General features: G+C 44.6%; 1 protein-coding gene across 4 annotated transcripts; it reads left to right on the forward strand.

Moving 5' to 3' along the window:
• The first annotated feature begins 1,311 nt into the window (after window positions 1-1,311).
• Window positions 1,312-25,663, forward strand: LOC112224569 (tetraspanin-7). Of its 4 annotated transcripts, none has more exons than XM_024388205.2 (8): window positions 1,312-1,459; window positions 20,695-20,883; window positions 22,631-22,705; window positions 23,320-23,415; window positions 23,514-23,669; window positions 23,791-23,874; window positions 24,040-24,120; window positions 24,429-25,663. In XM_024388205.2, the coding sequence occupies exons 1-7, from the start codon at window positions 1,394-1,396 to the stop codon at window positions 24,106-24,108; spliced, it is 735 nt and encodes a 244-aa protein (XP_024243973.2). In that variant the 5' UTR covers window positions 1,312-1,393; the 3' UTR covers window positions 24,109-24,120; window positions 24,429-25,663. The 4 variants fall into 4 exon arrangements, with proteins under 4 accessions (XP_024243973.2, XP_042175773.1, XP_042175774.1 ...); XM_042319839.1 differs by having other exon boundaries at window positions 24,587-25,663; XM_042319840.1 differs by lacking the exon at window positions 1,312-1,459 and adding an exon at window positions 5,029-5,176.
• Window positions 25,664-26,778: the final 1,115 nt, after the last annotated feature.

Consider the following 26,778-nt stretch of genomic DNA (forward strand, 5'->3'; position numbering starts at 1 on the left):
TCTGTGATTGACTGTAGACACTGCCACATACCTCTCGTGTCTGAGCTGTTGAATTGAGATTCTACTTTGTCTCTATACTGACGCTTAGCTTGTTTGATTGCCTTGCGGAGGGAATAGCTACACTGTTTGTATTCGGTCATGTTTCCGGTCACCTTGTCCTGATTAAAAGCAGTGGTTTGTGCTTTCAGTTTTGCACAAATGCCATCAATCCACCATTTCTGGTTTGGTAATGTTATGGTCATAAAATTGTCATAAATAATACACTGTGCTAAATTGGGTTGTAAATGTGCATACTATGTACTAGTGCATCAAAATAAAATAAAAAGTTGCCAATATTTTGTTTACATTTTGTAATTCAGTCATTTTTGTTGTTGTCCCACTTTACCAACAATAGCTAGATAATGTAGGGCAGCATGGGGTCTTATAGGCTTTTACAATGGAGGGAAGAGATCCAGTTTACGTTAGGGACCCTGTACTCTACTTCGGTAAGGCAGTTCTTGTAGTACTCTTATCCTGTTTAATTTGCATGTATTCCAGTGCAATGGCACCAAACAGAACAATCATTTGGCTTCTATCCAACACATGATACATTCCTGAATCCTCAAGATGATGATAATATAACAAACAAAGTGTGAATTTGAGAAGATCGCGAGCACGAGATGTATTTTGGCCGAAATTCTGCTAATTTTCTCTATGATGAAACATTTGATCTCAATAGTTTTCTGTTCCCAAGACTATAAACTGTTCCGAATAGAATGTACGATTTTTTTAGACTTGACCCTTTGCCAAAGGAAAAAAAAAGGGGGGGGGGGGAAGCGTTATTTAGAAGGAGTTCAAGGGCATTAGTTATTGCGTCTGTGCACTTCACCGAGCAGGCGTTACTTAACGTAAATATGCAAATATATAGTAGAACGCGCCAATAGGATCTTGCTATCTCGTTCTTGGTTCGGCCCACCTCCTTTTTGTTCTGCCCACTATGATTAATTTGCACTCATTGTAAACAACAGGCTGTGGTCTATCTTGGGTTAGTTATACAAAACATTTTATTCAAACTCTATACTACTGCCCTTGGAAACCCACCTGCTTGAAAGGTCCGCCAGAGGGGATAATCGAGCTGTGTTATTTTCTCGGGTATTTGTTCCTAACCACAGACCAGGTCTAGGAACAGATTATCAAAACAAATCGTTCCTAATATTCCCGATAAATAATTTCTGAGCCTGTATCAGTGGTTAGGGGGGCAATCAAATTCTACTTATGGAGCAAAAATATATTGGCGGCTGCGCTGTGAATGTCTGTGGTGCAGCAGCCGAAAGACCTCCAGCGGAGAGTCGTGGTAGCGCAACGCTTGCAGAAACAGTCCTTTCAGTTTACTGTTGTATGGGCATTGGGCAGAATGGAGACCAAACCAGTGATAACCTTTCTCAAAACCCTCCTCATCGTTTACTCCTTCGTGTTTTGGGTAAGTTAACGTTACCCTTGTTTTATCCTTGCCCCAATAAAAGCCTTGGGGAGATCGTTTCCGTCGTTGTAGATGCAGAGCTGTAGGCTACCCGTAAGTACCGTTATTTTTTCCATGTGTTTGATGAATTCCGTTAATTCGAGGAATTCAGTTAATTCCAGGGTGTACTTATGTTTTTTTAATATGTCTTCTTGTAGACAACCTCTGCCTTAGTGGTACAGATTCATCTGTGCCTTTGTATTAATCTGTGCCTTTGTGATAATGACTTCTTATCAGGGTCATGTTTACAACAAGCCCACATGCTTGGAGAAATGCGACATCCTCTGCTGTAACGTTTGGCTTATTTCGTAAATTGTCACTTACTCCAGCGTGAGGAAGTCTCGATATGTTGCTCTGTATTTCGAAGTTATCACTGACCGCAATTACATGCCATGCTCATGCTTAGGCTATATAGAGCGCAGCAGCTTGTAGTCAGAGACGGGTAGAGGTTAGCAGTCGAGGTTATCATGTAACGGTTTCTGTCGGTCCATCGTTTGGTGCGAAGCAGCATGAAAGTGCACTCGTCAATGTCGAGTCTACAGCATGCATAGGTTGCAGTCAATTGTTTTGTCATTGATTTAGCGTTCGACCACAGGTCGCACTATAAAATCCCGAGATGGATGTGCACCTGATGTTTTGTAAACAGCGCATTTCAAATGATTTGTCTGCATCCTGATAAATTGTTTGTCTTGACTGACTCACTCTTATACAAGCTCTGTACTGTTGTTATATGTCTCCTGAGACTTCTCTATCATTGTCATACCATAGCATGTGTTTCTTTAGCCAACTCCTCTGTATATTATTAGGCTAAATGACAAACAGTAGCCTACAGATGCATGGGCATCAAGTCAGATGGGGAACTAAGGAAAACATAAGCAATCCCTCTATAGGCTATCCTAAGGTAAACAAACTCATCTGGTGTATTTGCAGCTCTTATCCTGAGATATCTTTGTCAGACAAGGATGGAGGTATGCTCCACTGGGCGAAAGGGGTCAATATCAGGGGATGTCTTTATCTGTTTCTGGACACCTGACATTTCATTCGATATAAGGAGTAGACATGCTCCAGATACGCGTCTCCTTAATTTCATATACGGAGCTAGGGTATTCTCCATTAAGGGGAGTTTCTACATGCATCCAATCCTGATATCAGACATCTCCCTTCAACCATGAGTCCAGGGAGATATCGGGAGTGCCATGAGATAAATTCAAGACATGCACCTGATGCGCATGCACCCGTTTGCATATTTGTAGAATATTTGACATATCTAAGCCTTTATACGTAGGCATGAACGAATCCACATTACCCCACGTTCTCAATAGATATCCGTACATTATATGTAATTCATCCTCGTGTATCTGATCAAAAATGAGCTAAATCCGACTCATGATCCATGTCCAGCGCCCAAATTATTTGACCTGTTCAGGCGCCGAAAATCATTGTGCTTCTTCACATGAAGGTGACATATCTGAGCATGCATTTACACAATATTCAATAGTAGGCTACAGGGCACGGAGAGGACATCATCATATTTAATCCAAGTTGCTATTTCCAAAGCACATCTCTGCTATTTATGTTTTAACAACTGCAATCAAATCCAGAGCTCCAATCACAAAAATGTTCTGTAAAGAAGCAAACGTAGACCAACCTTTGCAAAAAAATGAATTGTATTTATTTGACAGAAAATAAAACGTGTACAACCTCAATACCCTGCCCTGTTTGTTATGGACATGGATGCGACATGGTCAAAAGCGGTCCCGCGCAGTGTAAACCGGCACTGTGGTGTTGGGTTGTGATCCACTCCAAACTGCCAATGCATAAAATCAATATTGCAAGAAAATATTGTCATTTCACATAACCATACCACAAGTTAGCTACTATACCTGCTTCATTCATAACAAAACGAACTGAAACAAGCTAAAGTTATCTAGCTAATTAAATGCGTTTGCTTGAATAGCTTATATTAATCAGTAATACAAAATATTCCTAAATATTGTTTTAAAACGTTAGCTGTCACCTTGAGGTTTGATATTGGGTACAAATATGTTTCCCTGAAGGGAAGGCAATTTCGTTATTTGTTAGCTAGCTAGGCTGCCAGTTAGCTTTTACCCCCCATCAAGCCTAGCGAACTAGCTAACGTTAGCTAGCTAACCCTAATGGCTGCTGGCCAAATTAGCTAACATTCTTGATTCTAGTTACCAAGATAAATAAAATAGCTCAAATTTGTTACTCTTTGGCGTTAACTTCTGAAGAGCTTCTCACTTTGTTTCTCCAGTTGTCCATTCGACCACATACTATTTACACACTCATTTATGGCGCCCAAATTTTTAAAAAATGACAGCTGGAACTCCACAGCAGAAAATACCGGATTCTTCTTGCTAGGCTACCAGTTACAGTGTTTTTATTTTGCGGTTTGCGTGCGCCTCTATGCAGATTGGAATACAAAAATTATAGCTAGTGTCTGAAAGAATGATATGGATTTAATATTTGTCAAATTATTGAGCATGTCCTCAAAACTCAAATAAGCATCAGAGATTGTCAATTTGCATATCAAAAAGCATATCAAGATCCTGATATATGGACCTCAGTCAAGAGCATATGCATTATGTGCTGAGAACATATACTATGTATGCCTTCTGTCAGTATTTGTCAACATATCAAACAAATAAGATGTCCAGATAGGCCTATCCCAGGATATCTAATGAGTCAAGGCAATACCCTGTATGATATCCGGAGGGAATGCATGAAAGAAAAATATGGATTTTATATTTGCCAAATTATTGAGCATGTGCTGAAAACTCAGAAATGCATCAGAAATTGTCCTTATTTTCAGCAGATAAAAAAGCATATCAACATCCGGATATGGACCTCAGCCATGAGAAGCATATCTGGAATCAATATAGCTTAATATCTTGGAAACACAGATATGTGATTTATACAGTCAGTATTTGTCAACATGAAGAGCGAAAATAGGATGTCACATATCTCAGGATATTGAATGAGTCCATATGCCATGTGTGATATTTGGAGTAATCCTAATGTCATATATGTCTAAAAGAGATGGTGCATATCCACAAAACTCTAAATATGTATTGGAAATGGTTTGTATTCTCTAGAATATCAAAAACGTTTCATGTAAAGATATCCCCTGATATGGACCCTTTTCTCCCAGTGCTCCTCTTAGACCTTCAGGTCTGGGATCAGTTGACCCTGTCCCCAGTCCTAACCTGAACCCCCAAGGACATACAGTATAACTGAAATCTGGCCTCGGATCAGCATTTACATGTGAGACAAGAAAATCAGAGGCTGTACATGTCTCTCTCAGCAAGCATTTAGTGCCTGTCATAGATACTAACATTTATATTTAGTCCGGTCAGTCAAAGCAGCCTTAACGCCTCCACACCCTAGTCTGCATATGATCACATCTCCCCAGCAGGAAGGAGCAGCCGACTGGATCAGTGGTCTCAGCACAGGGGCAGGGCAACAGCTCGTCTCATTTCCGGGGGGTCAGGGGAACTAGGGATGGGCTGTCAGAGGGGTGGTCGTTTGAAATTCTTCAGATAGTTTCGCTCCTGAGTTTCACTGTCGTCAGCTTGTCATGACCGCTAATGTCTTCCGGCGAGTGGTTCAGACTCCAGTTCACACGGTGTGGTTTGAAGTGGTGCCTATGCCGGTGAGGTATGTGAGACACTGACATGTTTTAATGTTCCTGTTAAAAATAGAACTCATGATTTCTCTTTTAGGGACTGGTGGGAAAGGGGTCATCCGTTTTGGGTCCTATTGTATTGGGGACTGGTTTTGTCAGTGTTGTCATGGCTGCTGGTTTCTGTGTAATCTCTCAGATTGCATTGGACTTTATTAGTTAGATATTGCCTTGTTGCCACTGATACAGAATCCAATGTTTTCTTCATCGTCCTAGGTTATGGTTCCGATTGTTAGTGTAATCTGATCCTAGATCTGGGACTAAGGGCAACCTTCTACATCGGTCGATGCGTCACAATAGCAACATCATCACTTCCTCCTACCTGACCCTGGGTTTTGATTTAAACAGATGACATCAGTTATATTGTAAGCAGACAAACCCACAATCTAATCTAGCTTCTGGCCTGAATATCGATACAATAGATGGAAGGATGTTTATAATATAAAGACAAGGCTAGACTGTGCTTTCAGAAAGTATTCACACCCTTTGACTTTTTCCACATTTTGTTGTGTTACAGTCTGAATTTAAAAGGGTTTAAATTGAGATTTTTTTTTGTCTCTGGCCTACACATAATTCCCCATAATGTCAAAGTGGAATTATGTTTTTAGACACTTTTACAAATTAATAAAAAATCTTGAGTCAATAAGTATTCAACCCCTTTGTTATGGCAAGCCTAAATAAGTTCAGGAGTCAAAATTTGCTTAACAAGTTGCACTCTGTGTGCAATAATAGTGTTTAAAGTGATTTTTTAATGACTACTTCATCTCTGTACACAACACATACAATGAATTATCTGTAAGCTCCATCAGTGGAGCAGTGAATTTCAAACACAGACTCAACCACAAAGACCAGGGAGATTTTTCAATGCCTTGCAAAGAAGGGCACCTATTGGTAGATGGGTAAAAATAAAAAAGCAGGCATTGAATATCCATTTGAGCATGGTTAAGTTATTAATTACACTTTGGATGGTGTATCAATACACCCAGTCACTACAAAGATACAGGCATCCTTCCTAACTCAGTTGCCGGAGAGGAAGGAAACCGCTCAGTCCATGTGTGTCTTTCAAACAGTTAGAGCTTAATGGCTGTGATAGGACAAAACTGAGGTTGGATCAACAACATTTGAGTTACTCCACAATACTAACCTAATTGATAGAGTGAAAAGAAGGAAGCCTGTGCAGAATACCTGTTTGCAACAAGGCACTAAAGTAATACTGCGAAAAATGTGGCAAAGCAATTACATTTTTTTCCTGAATACAAAGTGTTATGTTTGGGGAAAATCCAATACAACAGATTACTGAGTACCATTCTCCAGGTTTTCAAGCACAGTAGTGGTTGCATCATGTTATGGTAATGCTTGTAATCGTTATGGACTGGGGATCTTTTCAGCATAAAAAATAAACGGAATGGAACTAAGCACAGGCAAAATCCTAGAAGAACCTGGTTCGGCCTGCTTTCCACAAGATGCTGGGAGATACAGTTGAAGTCGGAAGTTTACATACACTTAGGTTGGAGTCATTAAAACTCGTTTTTCAACCACTCCACACATTTCTTGTTCACAAACTATAGTTTTGGCAAGTCGGTTAAGGACATCTACTTTGTGCATGACACAAGTAATTTTTCCAACAATTGTTTTACAGACTATTGTTTTACAGACTAGATTATTTCACTTATAATTCACTGTATCACAATTCCAGTGGATTAGAAGTTTACATACACTAAGTTGACTGTGCCTTTAAACAGCTTGGAAAACTCCAGAAAATTATGTCATGGCTTTAGAAGCTTCTGATAGGCGAATTTAAATAATTTGAGTCAATTGGAGGTGTACCTGTGGATGTATTTCAAGGCCTAACTTCAAACTCAGTGCCTCTTTGCTTGACATCATGGGAAAATCAAAAGCAATCAGAAAAAATTGTAGACCTCCACAAGTCTGGTACATCCTTGGCAGCAATTTCCAAATGCCTGAACGTACCACGTTCATCTGTACAAACAATAGTACGCAAGTATAAACACCAAGGAACCACACAGCCGTCATACCGCTCAGGAAGGAGACGCGTTCTGTCTCCTAGAGATGAACTTACTTTGCTGCGAAAAATGCAAATCAATCCCAGAACAACAGCAAAGGACATTGTGAAGATGCTGGAGGAAACAGGTACAAAAGTATCTATATCCACAGTATAACAAGTCCTATACCGCTCATCAAGGAAGAAGCCACTGCTCCAAAACCGCCATAAAAAAGCCAGACTACGGTTTACAACTGCACATGTGGACAAATATCATAATTTTTGGAGAAATGTTCTCTGGTCTGATGAAACAAAAATAGAACTGCTCGGCCATAATGACCATCATTATGTTTGGAGGAAAAATGGGGAGGCTTGCAAGCCGAAGAACACCATCCCAACCGTGAAGCACGGGGGTGGCAGCATCATGTTGTGTGGGTGGCAGCATCATGTTGTGGGGGTGCTTTGCTGCAGGAGGGACTGGAGCACTTCTCAAAATAGAATAGCATCATGAGGCGGGAAAATTATGTGGATATATTGAAGCAAAATCTCCAGACATCAGTCAAGAAGTTAAAGCTTGGTCGCAAATGGGTTCTTCCAAATGGACAATGAACCCAAGCATAATTCCAAAGTTGTGCCAAAATGTATTGGAGTGGCCACCACAAAACCTTGACCTCAAACCCATAGACAATTTGTGGGCAGAACTGAAAAAGTGTGTGCCCGCAAGGAGGCCAACAAACCTGACTCAGTTACACCAGCTCTGTCAGGAGGAATGGGCCAAATTTCACCCAACTTATTGTGGGAAGCTTGTGGAAGGCTACCCAAAATGTTTGTCCCAAGTTAAACAATTTAACAGCAATGCTACCAAATACTAATTGAGTGTATGTAAACTTCTGACCCACTGGGAATGTGATGAAATAAATGAAAGCTGAAATAAATAATTCTCTCTACTATTATTTTGACATTTCACATTCTTAAACTAAAATGGTGATCCTAAGACAGGGAATTTTTACTTGGATTAAATGTCAGGAATTGTGAAAAACTGAGTTTAAATGTATTTGGCTAAGGTGTATGTAAACTTCCGACTTCAACTGTAAATTCACCTTTCATTAGGACTGTCAATGGTGTGCGTACTGGTAGCGAAGTCAAGTCAGTCAAGTCTTTATTGAGGCAGAAGAAACCAACAGACGGACGCAACTGCGTCAAAACCTCCAGCCAATTGGCAAACGTAAAAGAACGCGCAAACAGTCACAAAACTTATGTTTAACAAATAAAAATGCTTTGCGAACAACACGGAGTAACAGAACACCTGTCTGGCGCGTCAGAAAATAACACGTAACACAAACAGTATCACACAAAGACATGAGGGGGAACAGAGGAGTAAATACATGCAGTGTGATTTGGGAATGAAAACCAGGTGTGTATGGAACAAGACAAAACAAATGGAAATATGAAAAATGGAGCGGCGATGGCTAGAAAGCCGGTGACGTCGACCGCCGAACAAGGAGAGGAGCCGGCGGAAGTCGTAACAAGGACAATAACCGAAAACACAAGGCCAAATCTACACTGTAGTTGCTTACCAATCAGACAGTGAATGTTCCTGAGCAGCCGAGTTACAGTTTTGACTTCAATATGCTTAAAAATCTATGGCAAAAGACTTGAAAATGGTTGTCAAGCAATGATCAACAACCAATTTGACAGCGCTTGAAGAATTTTGAAAAATATAATTGGCAAATATTGTACAATGCAGGTGTGGAAAACTCTTAATTACCCAGAAAGCCTCGCAGCTGTATTTGCTGCCAAAGGTGATTCTAATATGTATTCAGTGGTGTAAAGTATTTAAGTAAAAATACTTGAAAATACTACTTAAGTCGTTTGGGTTATCTGTACTTTACAATTTATATTTTTTTGCCAGTTTTAATTTTAATTCACTACATTCCTAAAGAAAATGCTGTACTTATTACTCCATACATTTTCCCTGACACCCAAAAGTACTCATTACATTCTGAATGCTTAGCAGGACAGGAAAATGGTCTTATCAAGAGAACATCCTTGGTCATCCCTACTGCCTCTGATCTGGTGGACACACTAAACACATGCTTCGTTTCTAAATGATGTCTATAAGTGTTGGAGCGTGCCCTTGGCTATCCGTAAATAACAAAATCAAAATAAAAGGATGCTGTATGGTTTGCTTAATATAAGTAATTTGAAATGATTTATACTTGTACTTTTGATACTTAAGTATATTTTAGCAATTACAATTATTTTTGATACTTAAGTATATTTAAAACCAAATACTTTTAGACTTTTACTCAAGTAGAATTTTACTTGGTGACTTTCACTTTTACTTGAGTCATTTTCTATTACTGTATCTTTACCTTTACTCAAAAATTACAATTGGGTATTTTTTCCACCACTGCATATATTGACTCAGGGGTTTGAATACTTATGTAAACAAGATATTTCTGTATTTCATTTTCAAAAAATGTTCAAACACTTCTAAAAACATGTTTACACTTTGTCATTATGGGATATTGCAGTGTTTCCCAACTCTGGTCCTGGAGTATTCCCAACAGAACACATTTTTGTTGTAGCCTTGGACTAAAAAACCTTATTCAACTCATTTAGGGCTTGATGATATGTTGACAAGTTGAATCAGGTGTGCTTGTCTGGGGCTACAACAAAAATGTGTGCTGTTGGTGGTACTGGAGGACTGGAGTTGGGAAACACTGGAGTATTGTGTGTAGATGGGTGAGAAAAAAAGTATATTTAATTAATTTTGAATGTGGAATAAATCAAGGGAATGAATACTTTCTGAAGGCACTGTAGATAGATAGATGGAAATATAGATTGATAGACATTGAAATAAAAAACACAATTTAAAAGTATGTCTGCAAACGCAACACTGCAGAACTCACCTCTCAGGGCCCTTGGAGAAGGGCACACATACAACGTCCTGTTGTCACCTCACCACAGAAACGCTGCCATGAACACATGACTGTGTGTGGGTAAGGAAATCTCAATGTGTAGGCATAACTGTAGAATGTGTGTGTGTGTGTGTGTGTGTGTGTGTGTGTGTGTGTGTGTGTGTGTGTGTGTGTGTGTGTGTGTGTGTGTGTGTGTGTGTGTGTGTGTGTGTGTGTGTGTGTGTGTGTGTGTGTGTGTGTGTGTGTGTGTGTACGTACATGCTATTATAATTCATCAGAAATTTCTAAAAGCTTTTCCAGAAAAAAGTTTACTTCAAAATCCCTTGGTAATATGGCAATGAATGATAATCTGCTAACTACATTTTTTTCTGTTTATAGAAATACCCACGTTTTTCTTGGTAAATAAGATATTAGGTGAATATCAGCAATAATTGGTTTGAGGAATGAACCATTATCTAGGCAGTGTTCTTATAATGATGCCAGACAGTTCAGGCTCTTCTGCATGGCCATTTGTACCAGCCCACACACAGGCCAGGAGATTTGCCTAATTGATTATCTGTTAAGTTCCCTACACACAGAGAACAGCAAGGCCTCTAACAGTGATGGATTGGAAAAATACTGTACAGTATGTAATACCAGCTACAGTACAGAGGGACATCTGATATTGAATCATTAATGCAGTGTTCGTGTTAGTTTCAACGCATTTCCATACAGAACCCTCCGGACTGGACTGGAGTCATTACTAGGCTGAGCTCTCTGGACTGGACTGGAGTCATTACTAGACTGAGCTCTCTGGACTGGAGTCATTACTAGGCTGAGCACTCTGGACTGGAGTCATTACGAGACTGAGCACTCTGGACTGGAGTCATTACTAGACTGAGCACTCTGGACTGGACTGGAGTCATTACTAGACTGAGCTCTCTGGACTGGAGTCATTACTAGACTGAGCACTCTGGACTGGAGTCATTACTAGATTGAGCACTCTGGACTGGACTGGAGTCATTACTAGACTGAGCCCTCTGGACTGGACTGGAGTCATTACTAGACTGAGCTCTCTGGACTGGACTGGAGTCATTACTAGACTGAGCTCTCTGGACTGGGACTGGAGTCATTACTAGACTGAGCACTCTGGACTGGACTGGAGTCATTACTAGACTGAGCTCTCTGGACTGGACTGGAGTCATTTACTAGACTGAGCACTCTGGACTGGACTGGAGTCATTACAGACTGAGCACTCTAGACTGGAGAGCACTCTGGACTGGAGTCATTACTAGACTGAGCCCTCTGGACTGGACTGGAGTCATTACTAGACTGAGCACTCTGGACTGGACTGGAGTCATTACTAGACTGAGCTCTCTGGACTGGACTGGAGTCATTACTAGACTGAGCACTCTGGACTGGACTGGAGTCATTACTAGACTGAGCACTCTGTACTGGACTGGAGTCATTACTCTACTGAGCACTCTGGACTGGACTGGAGTCATTACTAGACTGAGCACTCTGGACTGGAGTCATTACTAGACAGAGCCCTCTGGACTGGACTGGAGTCATTACTAGACTGAGCACTCTGGACTGGATTCATTACTAGACTGAGCCCTCTGGACTCGACTGGAGTCATTACTAGACTGAGCACTCTGGACTGGACTGGAGTCATTACTAGACTGAGCACTCCAGACTGGAGTCATTACTAGACTGAGCACTCTGGACTGGAGTCATTACTAGACTGAGCACTCTGGACCGGACTGGAGTCATTACTAGACTGAGCACTCTGGACTGGACTGGAGTCATTACTAGACTGAGCACTCTGGACTGGAGTCATTACTAGACTGAGCACTCTGGACTGGACTGGAGTCATTACTAGGCTGAGCTCTCTGGACTGGAGTCATTACTAGACTGAGCCCTCTGGACTGGACTGGAGTCATTACTAGACTGAGCTCTCTGGACTGGGCTGGAGTCATTACTAGACTGAGCACTCTGGACTGGACTGGAGTCATTACTAGACTGAGCACTCTGGACTGGAGTCATTACTAGACTGAGCCCTCTGGACTGGACTGGAGTCATTACTAGACTGAGCACTCTGGACTGGACTGGAGTCATTACTAGACTGAGCACTCTGGACTGGACTGGAGTCATTACTAGGCTGAGCTCTCTGGACTGGAGTCATTACTAGGCTGAGCTCTCTGGACTGTACTGGAGTCATAACAAGGCTGAGCTCTCTGGACTGGAGTCATTACTAGACTGAGCTTTCTGGACTGGACTGGAGTCATTACTAGACTGAGCTCTCTGGACTGGGCTGGAGTCATTACTAGACTGAGCTCTCTGGACTGGGCTGGAGTCATTACTAGACTGAGCACTCTGGACTGGACTGGAGTCATTACTAGACTGAGCTCTCTGGACTGGACTGGAGTCGTTACTCTACTGAGATCTCTGGACTGGGCTGGAGTCATTACTAGACTGAGCACTCTGGACTGGACTGGAGTCATTACTAGACTGAGCACTCTGGACTGGAGTCATTACTAGACTGAGCCCTGTGGACTGGATTCATTACTAGACTGAGCCCTCTGGACTCAACTGGAGTCATTACTAGACTGAGCACTCTGGACTGGACTGGAGTCATTACTAGACTGAACACTCCGGACTGGAGTCATTACTAGACTGAGCACTCTGGACTGGACTGGAGTCATTACTAGACTGAGCACTCTGGACTGGACTGGAGTCATTACTAGACTGAGCACTCTGGACTGGAGTCATTACTAGACTGAGCTCTCTGGACTGGACTGGAGTCATTACTAGACTGAGCACTCTGGACTGGATTCATTACTAGACTGAGCCCTCTGGACTCGACTGGAGTCATTACTAGACTGAGCACTCTGGACTGGACTGGAGTCATTACTAGACTGAGCACTCTGGACTGGAGTCATTACTAGACTGAGCCCTGTGGACTGGATTCATTACTAGACTGAGCCCTCTGGACTCAACTGGAGTCATTACTAGACTGAGCACTCTGGACTGGACTGGATTCATTACTAGACTGAGCCCTCTGGACTCGACTGGAGTCATTACTAGACTGAGCACTCTGGACTGGAGTCATTACTAGACTGAGCACTCTGGACTGGAGTCATTACTAGACTGAGCCCTGTGGACTGGATTCATTACTAGACTGAGCCCTCTGGACTCAACTGGAGTCATTACTAGACTGAGCACTCTGGACTGGACTGGAGTCATTACTAGACTGAGCACTCCGGACTGGAGTCATTACTAGACTGAGCACTCTGGACTGGACTGGAGTCATTACTAGACTGAGCACTCTGGACTGGACTGGAGTCATTACTAGGCTGAGCTCTCTAGACTGGAGTCATTACTAGACTGAGCACTCTGGACTGGAGTCATTACTAGACTGAGCTCTCTGGACTGGACTGGAGTCATTACTAGACTGAGCACTCTGGACTGGACTGGAGTCATTACTAGACTGAGCTCTGGACTGGAGTCATAGACTGAGCACTCTAGACTGAGTCATTACTAGACTCTGGACTGGAGTCATTACTAGACTGAGCTGGAGTCTCTGGACTGGAGTCATTACTAGACTGAGCTCTCTGGACTGGAGTCATTACTAGACTGAGCACTCTGGACTGGACTGGAGTCATTACTAGACTGAGCACTCCGGACTGGAGTCATTACTAGACTGAGCACTCTGGACTGGACTGGAGTCATTACTAGACTAAGCACTCTGGACTGGACTGGAGTCATTACTAGACTGAGCTCTCTGGACTGGAGTCATTACTAGACTGAGCACTCTGGACTGGAGTCATTACTAGACTGAGCTCTCTGGACTGGAGTCATTACTAGACTGAGTACTCTGGACTGGACTGGAGTCATTACTAGGCTGAGCTCTCTGGACTGGAGTCATTACTAGACTGAGCCCTCTGGACTGGAGTTATTACTAGACTGAGCTCTCTGGACTGGGCTGGAGTCATTACTAGACTGAGCACTCTGGACTGGACTGGAGTCATTACTAGACTGAGCTCTCTGGACTGGACTGGAGTCATTACTCTACTGAGATCTCTGGACTGGACTGGAGTCATTACTAGACTGAGCACTCTGGACTGGAGTCATTACTAGACTGAGCTCTCTGGACTGGGCTGGAGTCATTACTAGACTGAGCACTCTGGACTGGAGTCATTACTAGACTGAGCCCTCTGGACTGGACTGGAGCCATTACTAGACTGAGCACTCTGGACTGGAGTCATTACTAGACTGAGCCCTTTGCACTGGACTGGAGTCATTACTAGACTGAGCTCTCTGGACTGGACTGGAGTCATTACTCTTCTGAGCACTCTGGACTGGACTGGAGTCATTACTAGACTGAGCACTCTGGACTGGACTGGAGTCATTACTCTACTGAGCACTCTGGACTGGACTGGAGTCATTACTAGACTGAGCACTCTGGACTGGAGTCATTACTAGACTGAGCACTCTGGACTGGAGTCATTACTAGACTGAGCCTCTGGACTGGAGTCATTACTAGACTGAGCCCTCTGGACTCAACTGGAGTCATTACTAGACTGAGCACTCTGGACTGGACTGAGAGACTGAGCACTCTGGACTGGACTGGAGTCATTACTAGACTGAGCACTCTGGACTGGAGTCATTACTAGACTGAGCACTCTGGACTGGAGTCATTACTAGACTGAGCACTCTGGACTGGAGTCATTACTAGACTGAGCCCTCTGGACTGGATTCATTACTAGACTGAGCCCTCTGGACTCAACTGGAGTCATTACTAGACTGAGCACTCCGGACTGGAGTCATTACTAGACTGAGCACTCTGGACTGGACTGGAGTCATTACTAGACTGAGCACTCTGGACTGGAGTCATTACTAGGCTGAGCTCTCTAGACTGGAGTCATTACTAGACTGAGCACTCTGGACTGGAGTCATTACTAGACTGAGCTCTCTGGACTGGGCTGGAGTCATTACTAGACTGAGCACTCTGGACTGGAGTCATTACTAGACTGAGCACTGGACTGGACTGGAGTCATTACTAGACTGAGCCCTCTGGACTGGAGTCATTACTAGACTACTCTTCTGGAGTCACTCTGGACTGGACTGGACTGGAGTCATTACTAGACTGAGCACTCTGGACTGGAGTCATTACTAGACTGAGCCTCTGGACTGGACTAGACTGAGCCCTCTGGACTGGACTGGAGTCATTACTAGACTGAGCACTCTGGACTGGAGTCATTACTAGACTGAGCACTCTGGACTGGACTGGAGTCATTTACTGAGCAGACTGAGCACTCTGGACTGGACTGGAGTCATTACTAGACTGAGCACTCTGGACTGAGTCATTACTAGGCTGTCTGGACTGGAGTCATTACTAGACTGAGCTCTCTGGACTGTACTGGAGTCATTACTAGGCTGAGCTCTCTGGACTGGAGTCATTACTAGACTGAGCTCTCTGGACTGGCTCTCTGGACTGGAGTCATTACTAGACTGAGCTCTCTGGACTGGGCTGGAGTCATTACTAGACTGAGCACTTTGGACTGGAGTCATTACTAGACTGAGCTCTCTGGACTGGACTGGAGTCATTACTCTTCTGAGATCTCTGGACTGGGCTGGAGTCATTACTAGACTGAGCACTCTGGACTGGACTGGTGTCATTACTAGACTGAGCACTCTGGACTGGAGTCATTACTAGACTGAGCTCTCTGGACTGGACTGGAGTCATTACTAGACTGAGCTCTCTGGACTGGGCTGGAGTCATTACTAGACTGAGACCTCTGGACTGGACTGGAGTCATTACTAGACTGAGCACTCTGGACTGGACTGGATTCATTACTAGACTGAGCCCTCTGGACTGGACTGGAGTCATTACTAGACTGAGCACTGGAGTCATTACTAGACTGAGCACTCTGGACTGGACTGGAGTCATTACTAGACTGAGCACTCCGGACTGGAGTCATTACTAGACTGAGCACTCTGGACTGGAGTCATTACTAGACTGAGCACTCTGGACTGGACTGGAGTCATTACTAGACTGAGCACTCTGGACTGTACTGGAGTCATTACTAGGCTGAGCTCTCTGGACTGGAGTCATTACTAGGCTGAGCTCTCTGGACTGACTGGAGTCATTACTAGGCTGAGCTCTCTGGACTGGAGTCATTACTAGACTGAGCACTCTGGACTGGACTGGAGTCATTACTAGGCTGAGCTCTCTGGACTGGACTGGAGTCATTACTAGACTGAGCACTCTGGACTGGACTGGAGTCATTACTAGGCTGAGCTCTCTGGACTGGAGTCATTAGTAGGCTGAGCTCTCTGGACTGTACTGGAGTCATTACTAGGCTGAGCTCTCTGGACGGGAGTCATTACTAGACTGAGCTCTCTGGACTGGACTGGAGTCATTACTAGACTGAGCTCTCTGGACTGGGCTGGAGTCATTACTAGACTGAGCACTTTGGACTGGAGTCATTACTAGACTGAGCTCTCTGGACTGGACTGGAGTCATTTACTAGACTGAGATCTCTGGACTGGGCTGGAGTCATTACTAGACTGAGCACTTTGGACTGGAGTCATTACTAGACTGAGCTCTCTGGACTGGACTGGAGTCATTACTCTTCTGAGCACTCTGGACTGGACTGGTGTCATTACTAGACTGAGCCCTCTGGACTGGAGTCATTACTAGACTGAGCACTCTGGACTGGACTGGAGTCATTACTAGACTGAGCTCTCTGGACTGGGCTGGAGTCATTACTAGACTGAGCACTCTGGACTGGACTGGAGTCATTACTAGACTGAGCTCTCTGGACTGGACTGGAGTCATTACTCTACTGAGATCTCTGGACTGGGCTGGAGTCATTACTAGACTGAGCACTCTGGACTGGAGTCATTACTAGACTGAGCACTCTGGACTGGAGTCATAGACTGAGCCTCTGGACTGAGCCCTCTGGACTGGACTTCATTACTAGACTGAGCCCTCTGGACTCAACTGGAGTCATTACTAGACTGAGCACTCTGGACTGGACTGGAGTCATTACTAGACTGAGCACTCTGGACTGGAGTCATTACTAGACTGAGCACTCTGGACTGGACTGGAGTCATTACTAGGCTGAGCTCTCTAGACTGGAGTCATTACTAGACTGAGCACTCTGGACTGGAGTCATTACTAGACTGAGCTCTCTGGACTGGGCTGGAGTCATTACTAGACTGAGCACTCTGGACTGGAGTCATTACTAGACTGAGCCCTCTGGACTGGACTGGACTGGAGCCATTACTAGACTGAGCACTCTGGACTGGAGTCATTACTAGACTGAGCCCTTTGCACTGGACTGGAGTCATTACTAGACTGAGCTCTCTGGACTGGAGTCATTACTCTTCTGAGCACTCTGGACTGGACTGGACTGGAGTCATTACTAGACTGAGCACTCTGGACTGGAGTCATTACTAGACTGAGCCCTCTGGACTGGACTGGAGTCATTACTAGACTGAGCACTCTGGACTGGAGTCATTACTAGACTGAGCCCTCTGGACTGGACTGGAGTCATTACTAGACTGAGCACTCTGGACTGGACTGGAGTCATTACTAGACTGAGCACTCTGGACTGGAGTCATTACTAGGCTGAGCTCTCTGGACTGGACTGGAGTCATTACTAGACTGAGCACTCTGGACTGGACTGGAGTCATTACTAGGCTGAGCTCTCTGGACTGGAGTCATTAGTAGGCTGAGCTCTCTGGACTGTACTGGAGTCATTACTAGGCTGAGCTCTCTGGACTGGACTGGAGTCATTACTAGACTGAGCTCTCTGGACTGGGCTGGAGTCATTACTAGACTGAGCACTCTGGACTGGAGTCATTACTAGACTGAGCTCTCTGGACTGGACTGGAGTCATTACTCTACTGAGATCTCTGGACTGGGCTGGAGTCATTACTAGACTGAGCACTCTGGACTGGACTGGAGTCATTACTAGACTGAGCACTCTGGACTGGAGTCATTACTAGACTGAGCTCTCTGGACTGGACTGGAGTCATTACTAGACTGAGCTCTCTGGACTGGGCTGGAGTCATTACTAGACTGAGACCTCTGGACTGGACTGGAGTCATTACTAGACTGAGCACTCTGGACTGGATTCATTACTAGACTGAGCCCTCTGGACTGGACTGGAGTCATTACTAGACTGAGCACTCTGGACTGGACTGGAGTCATTACTAGACTAAGCACTCCGGACTGGAGTCATTACTAGACTGAGCACTCTGGACTGGAGTCCTTACTAGACTGAGCACTCTGGACTGGACTGGAGTCGTTACTAGACTGAGCACTCTGGACTGGACTGGAGTCATTACTAGACTGAGCACTCTGGACTGGAGTCATTACTAGGCTGAGCTCTCTGGACTGTACTGGAGTCATTACTAGGCTGAGCTCTCTGGACTGGAGTCATTACTAGACTGAGCTCTCTGGACTGGACTGGAGTCATTACTTATGAATGCTTAAGTTATAAACATATTCCAAGATAAGAGGGAAATGTTATTGATTTAGTTCAGGGACCTCAGTCTCTAAAGACCTGTCTTTTAATTCTTAAAGAACAGTCCAGGTTTGGTCGGCAGTAAGTGCATCTAGACTTATGGGGGGGAGGGGCTTTGCCACCTGCTGTTCATACAAGGTTGGAGTGAGAAAGAGAGGAGGAGGAGAGGGAGGGTTTCTCTATGTTCAGGCTGAGCTCTGCTTGGATACTGCAGCACCTCAGAGATAAATGTCTGTTACCATGGAGACAGTCTAACTCTGGCCCTGTCAGCCAAGCATTCTCTGTCTCTGACTCCTCTCCCAGTGTTCTTCCAACCCAAAATACTGTGACATTTTCTTTATGTTTGTAGTATTCTTATATTTTATTATTTCTTATTGTTGTTGCATTGTCGAGAAGGAACCTGCAAGTCACAGGAGGTTGGTGGCATCTTCATTGGGGAGAACGGGCTCGTGGTAATGCCTGGAGCGGAATCAGTGGAATGGTATCAAATACATGAAACACATAGTTTCCATGGGTTTGATACCATTCCATTTGCTCCATTCCAGCCATTATTATGAGCCATCCTCCCATCAGCAGCCTCCACTGGTGCAAGTAAGCATTTTGTTGGACTGTGTATACCGTGTGTATCCTGTACATACCACCAATACAACTTGAAACGTGTTTGGCCCAGCCCAGCACTGACGCATTGCCGTGCGCCTCCCAAATTTTGGAACAATGTGGAGGGCTCCTTATGTCTCTGCATTGACATGATTGGTTGACGGTAGGTGGGCGTGGGAGGTCCTGTATAAACACAAACTCACTTCCTTGACAACTTCCTTCACAACAGCTCTGTGCTGCTCCGTGAAGTGTGAATGCCCTGACTTCTGCAGAGGCCGTATTACCATACATGCTGCAATGCCAATGAAGACTTCGGATTGACCAGGTAGCACCTTTTAGCAAACGTTCTCTGTGTGTGGTGTTTTGGGAAACGTATGTTACATCTTCGGCAGTTGTAGGAAAGATGCATCGTTAAAACACTCGGAACCTTAAGTTCAATCAGTATCAGGAAACCGGGCCCAGCACTGCACCTCATTCAGGTAATGGTAATTCATTTAGATCACAACTGGGCCCATACACCTGCCAATAAACTATGTCACATTGTTTTTGTGTATTTGTGTGCTGTGCGTGTGTGTACATGTGGGTCTGATTACATGCCGTGTGTGTGCAGTCCTGCAGTATGGCAGCACCAGGCAGCAGAGATGGACCTCTTTGAGGGAGATGAAGATGGTTTGGCACCAGGCTCTGCTAGTAGAGTGTCTTTGACAGATTGGCCCCTCAACTGTACCCGTCACAAAAAAGCAGCCCCCCCCAGCTGGTGAACAGGGGCTTTTAGCTGGCTCACACAACACACTCCTTTATGACAGGCCTTCATTACAAATGCTAAGAGCAGTGTAACAGAAGGAAGTGGCCCACTCTGGATCAATGGGTCCTTTTGATTCGCTCTGTGTGTGTGTGTGTGGGGTGGGGGGGGGGGTGTCATGTTCCACAGGAAAGTATCAACATATCCATTTGCCTTCGAACTCTTCCCCATCCCTTCTCTCTCTCTCTCTCTCTCTCTCTCTCTCTCTGCCCTCCCCTTTCTGTTCTCACACTTAGAAACAACCACGGTTTACTCCATGGTCAGAGAGGACAATCTGAAAGGTTGATCTAGTGATCACATATTTACATTTAAACCTGTTATCCATTACACTCAACTGATCTTATATCTGAGTCTAACGGCAACTTTATTCTCCCATACTACAGAGAGGCAAGAGGGCTCTGCATTGTTGAGCAACATGGTGGTGTTCTCTAATGTTCACTCCGCACCATCGGTAGACCTAAGCAACACTGCATTCTGCTGGCTGAATAGTGTACCTCTGGATATCAACATCTCTCTCTCTCTCTCTCTCTCTCTCTCTCTCTCATATTCTCTCCTATCTCTTCTCCCCCACCATCATCTCCCTTTGCTCATCTATGTCCCTTATTTGTCCTTTCCCCTCTCTCTCTCTCTCCTTCCTTCTCTTCTCCAGATCACAGGAGCGATCCTCTTGGCAGTGGGAGTATGGGGGAAGTTTATGATCGGCCCGTATATCTCTCTGATAGCTGAGAACACCACCAACGCTCCGTACGTCCTCATCGGCACTGGGACTGTCATCATCGTCTTTGGCCTGTTCGGATGCTTCGCCACCTGCAGGGGGAGCCCATGGATGCTCAAACTGGTGAGGAGAGGAAGAGGAGTGTACAGGCAAACACACACACACACACACACACACACACACACACACACACACACACACACACACACACACACACACACACACACACACACACTCACTATAATTGTTTAATGCTGATTAATAGAGTGTCGTTAGAGAAACACAGTGCTAATTATCGATATAACACATACTTCTCACTAGCCTGTCCCCATCACTAGCCTGTCCCCATCACTAGCCTGTCCCATCACTAGCCTGTCCCCATCACTAGCCTGTCCCCATCACTAGCCTGTCCCCATCACTAGCCTGTCTCCATCACTCGCCTGTCCCCATCACTAGCATGTCCCATCACTAGCCTTTCCCCATCACTAGCCTGTCACCATCACCAGCCTGTCCCATCACTAGCCTGTCCCCATCACTAGCCTGTCCCCATCACTAGCCTGTCCCATCACTAGCCTGTCCCCATCACTAGTCTGTCCCCATCACTAGCCTGTCCCCATCACTAGCCTGTCCTAGCCCATCACTAGCCTGTCCCCTAGCCTGTCACTAGCCTGTCCCCATCACTAGCCTGCCCCATCAATAGTCTGTCCCCATCAATAGCCTGTCCCATCACTAGCCTGTCCCCATCACTAGCCTGTCCCCATCACTAGCCTGTCCCCATCACTAGCCTGTCCCCATTACTAGCCTGTCCCCATCACCAGCCTGTCCCCATCACTAGCCTGTCCCCATCACTAGCCTGTCCCATCATCACTAGCCTTGCCTGTCCCCCCATCTAGCCTGTCCCCATCACTAGCCTGTCCCATCACTAGCCTGTCCCCATCACTAGCCTGTCCCCATCACTAGCCTGTCCCCATCACTAGCCTGTCCCATCACTAGCCTGTCCCCATCACTAGCCTGTCCCCATCACTAGCCTGTCCCCATCACACTAGCCTAGCCTCTCCATCACTAGCCTGTCCCCATCACTAGCATGTCCCATCACTAGCCTTTCCCCATCACTAGCCTTTCCCCATCACTAGCCTGTCCCCATCACTAGCCTGTCCCCATCACTAGCCTGTCCCCATCATCACTAGCCTGTCCCATCACTAGCCTGTCCCCATCACGAGTCTGTCCCCATCACTAGACTTGTACCCATCACTAGCCTGTCCCCATCACTAGCCTGTCCCCATCACTAGCCTGTCCCATCACATCAGCCTGTCCCCATTACATCACCAGCCTGTCCCATCACAGCCTGTCCCCATCACTAGCCTGTCTGTCCCCATCACTAGCCTGTCCCCATCACTAGCCTGTCCCCATCACTAGCCTGCCCCATCAATAGTCTGTCCCCATCACTAGCCTGTCCCATCACTAGCCTGTCCCCATCAATAGTCTGTCCCATCACTAGCCTGTCCCATCACTAGCCTGTCCCCATCAATAGTCTGTCCCATCACTAGCCTGTCCCATCACTAGCCTGTCCCCATCACTAGTCTGTCCCCATCACTAGCCTGTCCCCATCACTAGCCTGTCCCCATCACTAGCCTGTCCCCATCACTAGCCTGTCACCAAAACTAGCCTGTCCCCATCACTAGCCTGTCCCCATCACTAGCCTTGTACCCATCACTAGTCTGTCCCCATTACTAGCCTGTCCCCATCACCAGCCTGTCCCCATCACTAGCCTGTCCCCATCACACACAACCTCTCTGTATATGTAGCTTATTTATTTTTTATTTCCACTTCTCTCTCCCCCTTCTCTCTCTTTCGCTTTATCTCTCTGCAGTATGTAATGTTCTTGTCCCTGGTGTTCCTAGCTGAGTTGGTGGCTGGGATCTCTGGCTTTGTTTTTCGTCATGAGGTCAGTTTTTCTATTTTAACTACATTACCCACAGTTCATCTAGACCCATCTCAGCTGAGTACCTGCCAGTAGAGATACATCACGTGTGTGTGTGTGTGTGTGTGTGTGTGGATGTGTTTAACTATACATGTGGGGACCAGAAGTCCCCACAAAAATAAATATATTTATATATATATATATTTGACCAAATTTGACCAAGTTCCCACAAGGTCAAATTCTATTTCTACTTGGTTTAGGGTTAAGGTTAGGGTTAGAATTAGAGTTAGGTTTAGGGTTAAGGTTAGGTTTAGGGGTTAGGGTTAAGGTTAAGGTTAGGGTAAGAGTTAGGTTTAGGGGTTAGGGAAAATAGGATTTGGAATGGGACAGAATTTTGTGTCCACACAAGGTTAGTTCTACAAGACTGTATGTGTGGGGGGGCTTTTATTACTATCCTTGTGCGTACCCCAACAGTCCCCACAAGGATAGTAAAACCAGGAAAATGTTCCCTTCTGGGGACATTTCCCAGGTCCACACGAGGACAAAGGCTATTATTGGGTTAGGGTTTCAATTAGTTTACGGTTAGGGAAAATAGGACTTTTAATGGATAGTAAAACATATGCTGTGTGTATCCACAGATAAAAGGTACCTTCCTGAGGACGTATACTGACGCCGTGTTGAATTATGATGCTGAGGATGAGAAGAGCCTGGCTGTGGACAACGTCCAAAGCAGCGTGAGTCCCAACAACAACATCAACAACGACAACATCAACAAAACTACTATTGTCACAACAATACAAAAATTCAATCATGTCTATGTGTGTTTCTCCAGCTGCGTTGCTGTGGGGTGAACAACTACACCAGCTGGTTGGGCAGTGTGTACTACCCTGCTAACGGTTTTCCCCTGAGCTGCTGCTCCAACTCCTCTGACTGCAGCCCTCAGGACCTCCGCAACACCACCATAAACCACACCAAGGTCTACCAGCAGGTCTGTGTGTTACACACTAACCCGTCCACTGTGTTACACACTAACCAGTGCCCTGTATTACACACTATCCCATCCCCATATGTTACATACTAACCCATCCCCTGTGTTTTTTGTGTTTTAGGGCTGTTATGAACTGGTAACCTCCTTCCTTGAGACCAACATGGCCATCATCGCGGGAGTAACATTTGGAATTGCCTTCTCACAGGTGAGATAGAGAATGTGTTGTCTGATGATAGGAATGCTGTGTCTTAAGGTTCACTATAATCTAAAGTTCAATTATCTCACGTCTCTACACATCTATCACCCCCCTTTCTTCTCTCTCTCTCTGTCTCTCTCTGTCTCTCTCTCTCTCTCTCTCTCTCTCTCTCAGTTGATTGGCATGTTGCTGGCCTGCTGTCTTTCCAGGATCATTACTGCTAATCAGTATGAGATGGTGTAGCAGGGAGAGCAGGTAAGTGGCTACTCTAACACACACACACACACACACACACACACACACACACACACACACACACACACACACACACACACACACACACACACACACACTAATGTCAAATACAGCAGATATTTCTATCCAAAGCAACTTATAGTCATGCGTGCATATGCATATTGGTCCCGGGAATCAAACACACTATCCTGGGCCATGCTCTGCCAACTGAGCTGCAGAGGACCACACACACACACACACACACACATTATATATGCAGACACATCTATAGTTGTCTAAGAGCCTGTGTGGTGGTTGTTTGTTTGTAGGGAGATGAAGAGGAGAGGGCGAACAGCACCTTGGTAGACTGGGACAGAAGATCCCCACAACACTAGCACACTGCATCACTAAAACTCTTCTCTCTCTCTCTCTCTGTCTCTCGCTCTCTCTCTCTCTCTTTCTCTCTCTCTCTCTCTCTCTTGTAAAGAAGTACCATTCCTTAACTTGATACTGTGCCATGAAGACTTTCGCACAATACCTTCAACTCCACTGGGGGACTCAGGCTGCAGATGGAAGTTTCTAGTAAGCACTTATGTAAAATCAGCTTACCCTCCCCAATACAACACTGACCTTGGTTAAGCATCTATGGGCAACTTAATCCTGCTCCATATTACAAGTTTAGCCATCTCTAACACTTTGGGTAGAAGTTGTCCTTAGGGACATATCTAGGAACAGGTCACACGAAGCCTTGATGCTAAACTTAAGTATTAGGGTGATGAATGGATATCTGACCCTGCATCAGCGCCAACATCATCCTGCCCCTTAGCAGTCTTTGTCTCACTGTCCTCTCACAGCACCCCCTTGTGGTCTGGCATGCTCCATACAGGGCCTAGCATTTAAAAAGCAATGCACAGATTTGTATGAAATTATTAACCCATATTTAAAGATAAAACAGTAGCCAGCATACACTGTATTTTCATAACGTTTTTGATCACCGCTGTAAATACCCAAGCTACACACATATAGAGAAGATATGTTGATATAACATTGAGAGAGCATTTAGATCTAACTTTTAGCCTTTCATTTGCATCCCTGTTATTTCGCTGCTTCATGGATGATATCTCAGACTTTTGTGTCCATATCTATGATGTTAGCTTACAATGAACTAACTGTGTAATCAATTTGGTCTCTGGATGTGTAGATGTCTTAATAATTTATAATTTATTATTATAACAATTAATGAAGTGTGTGTCAAGTTTGGTTCGGAACACTGAGCTGTTCCGATTTAATATATGTGAGCGTAGGTTCTTTTAATATATGTGAGCCTCGAATTTTGACGGATAAATATATTCTTTATTGATTTGATGGATGTTATGTGTTTTTGTGGCACACGTTGAGATGTATAGGCTTATGTTTATTTCATGTTGTTTTAATAGTATGTCTGCCTTTCTGTCTGCACACTTACGAGTGTGAGTGAGAAAGAGTTGAGGTGGTTACAAGTGGGTAGAGTCGTCTACTGGAATTGGGTGGGAATAGGGTGAGAATAGGTTGGGAATAGGATGGGAATAGGGTGGGAATTGGGTGGGAATAGGATGGGAATTGGGTGGGAATAGGATGGGAATTGGGTGGGAATAGGGTGGGGGTGGATGGGAATTGGGTGAGAATAGGTTGGGAATAGGATGGGAATAGGGTGGGATTGGGTGGGAATAGGGTGAGAATAGGTTGGGAATAGGATGGGAATAGGGTGGGAATTGGGTGGGAATAGGATGGGAATTGGGTGGGAATAGGATGGGAATTGGGTGGGAATAGGGTGGGAATTGGATGGGAATAGGATGGGGTGGGTGGGAATAGGATGGGAATTGGGTGGGAATAGGATGGGAATTGGGTGGGAATTGAGTGGGAATTGAGTGGGAATTGAGTGGGAATTGGGTGGGAATAGGATGGAAATTGGGTGGGAATAAGATGGGAATTGGGTGGGAATAGGATGGGAATTGGGTGGGAATAGGATGGGAATTGGGTGGGAATTGAGTGGGAATTGAGTGTGAATTGGGTGGAAATTGGGTGGGAATAGCGTGTTATTTGAGATGTAGTCAATACTCATATTCTTGTAAGGCCAATGATATGATGCAACACTCAGACTGGTGTTTCATATGGTGTTGTGTATGTATGTTCATGTCTCAAAGTCATGATGGAGGCAGCTGTGACCTCTGCTATACAGAGGATCTCAAACCTGTTTTGGGGGCTTTCACGTGTATGCTGTTTTCTCTAATCACTCAGATTTACAAAACTTTTTTGCATTAAATCCTTTTACAGAACAGGGTTGGGTACAATTTGAATTGAAGGCAGTCAATTCAGGAATTGATTTGAATTTAAAATTGAAAAACATAAATAGCTTCTCCGTTTCAGTTTATTGAGAAGTCATTAAAAATAGATGCCCTTTTTCAATCATTGAACTGGAATTTCAGTTTAACTCCTGAATTAACTGCCTTCAATTTGAATAGAGCACAACCCTATTACAGGAAGGATGACTGGTATTTACTTAGAAACTCCATGGTAAAATGGTATTTACATGACAATAACCTATGGAACACATTTCGGGGACTAAATTGGAGCACCACTCCATATACAAGGCAAATAACCTTAAACCTGAAAATAAAGTGCTACTAAGAACTCCCAGTG

This window comes from Oncorhynchus tshawytscha, linkage group LG03 (assembly GCF_018296145.1).
Source record: "Oncorhynchus tshawytscha isolate Ot180627B linkage group LG03, Otsh_v2.0, whole genome shotgun sequence".
Taxonomy (NCBI): Eukaryota; Metazoa; Chordata; class Actinopteri; order Salmoniformes; family Salmonidae; genus Oncorhynchus; species Oncorhynchus tshawytscha.

What these genes read in the sequence shown, in the direction of transcription:
- LOC112224569 (XM_024388205.2), top strand. Translation starts at nt 1,394, where the DNA reads ATGGAGACCAAACCAGTGATAACCTTTCTCAAAACCCTCCTCATCGTT. An exon ending in GCCCATGGATGCTCAAACTG is followed by an intron (nt 20,884 to 22,630) that starts GTGAGGAGAGGA and finishes ATCTCTCTGCAG; the next exon opens with TATGTAATGTTCTTGTCCCT. An exon ending in GCTTTGTTTTTCGTCATGAG is followed by an intron (nt 22,706 to 23,319) that starts GTCAGTTTTTCT and finishes GTGTATCCACAG; the next exon opens with ATAAAAGGTACCTTCCTGAG.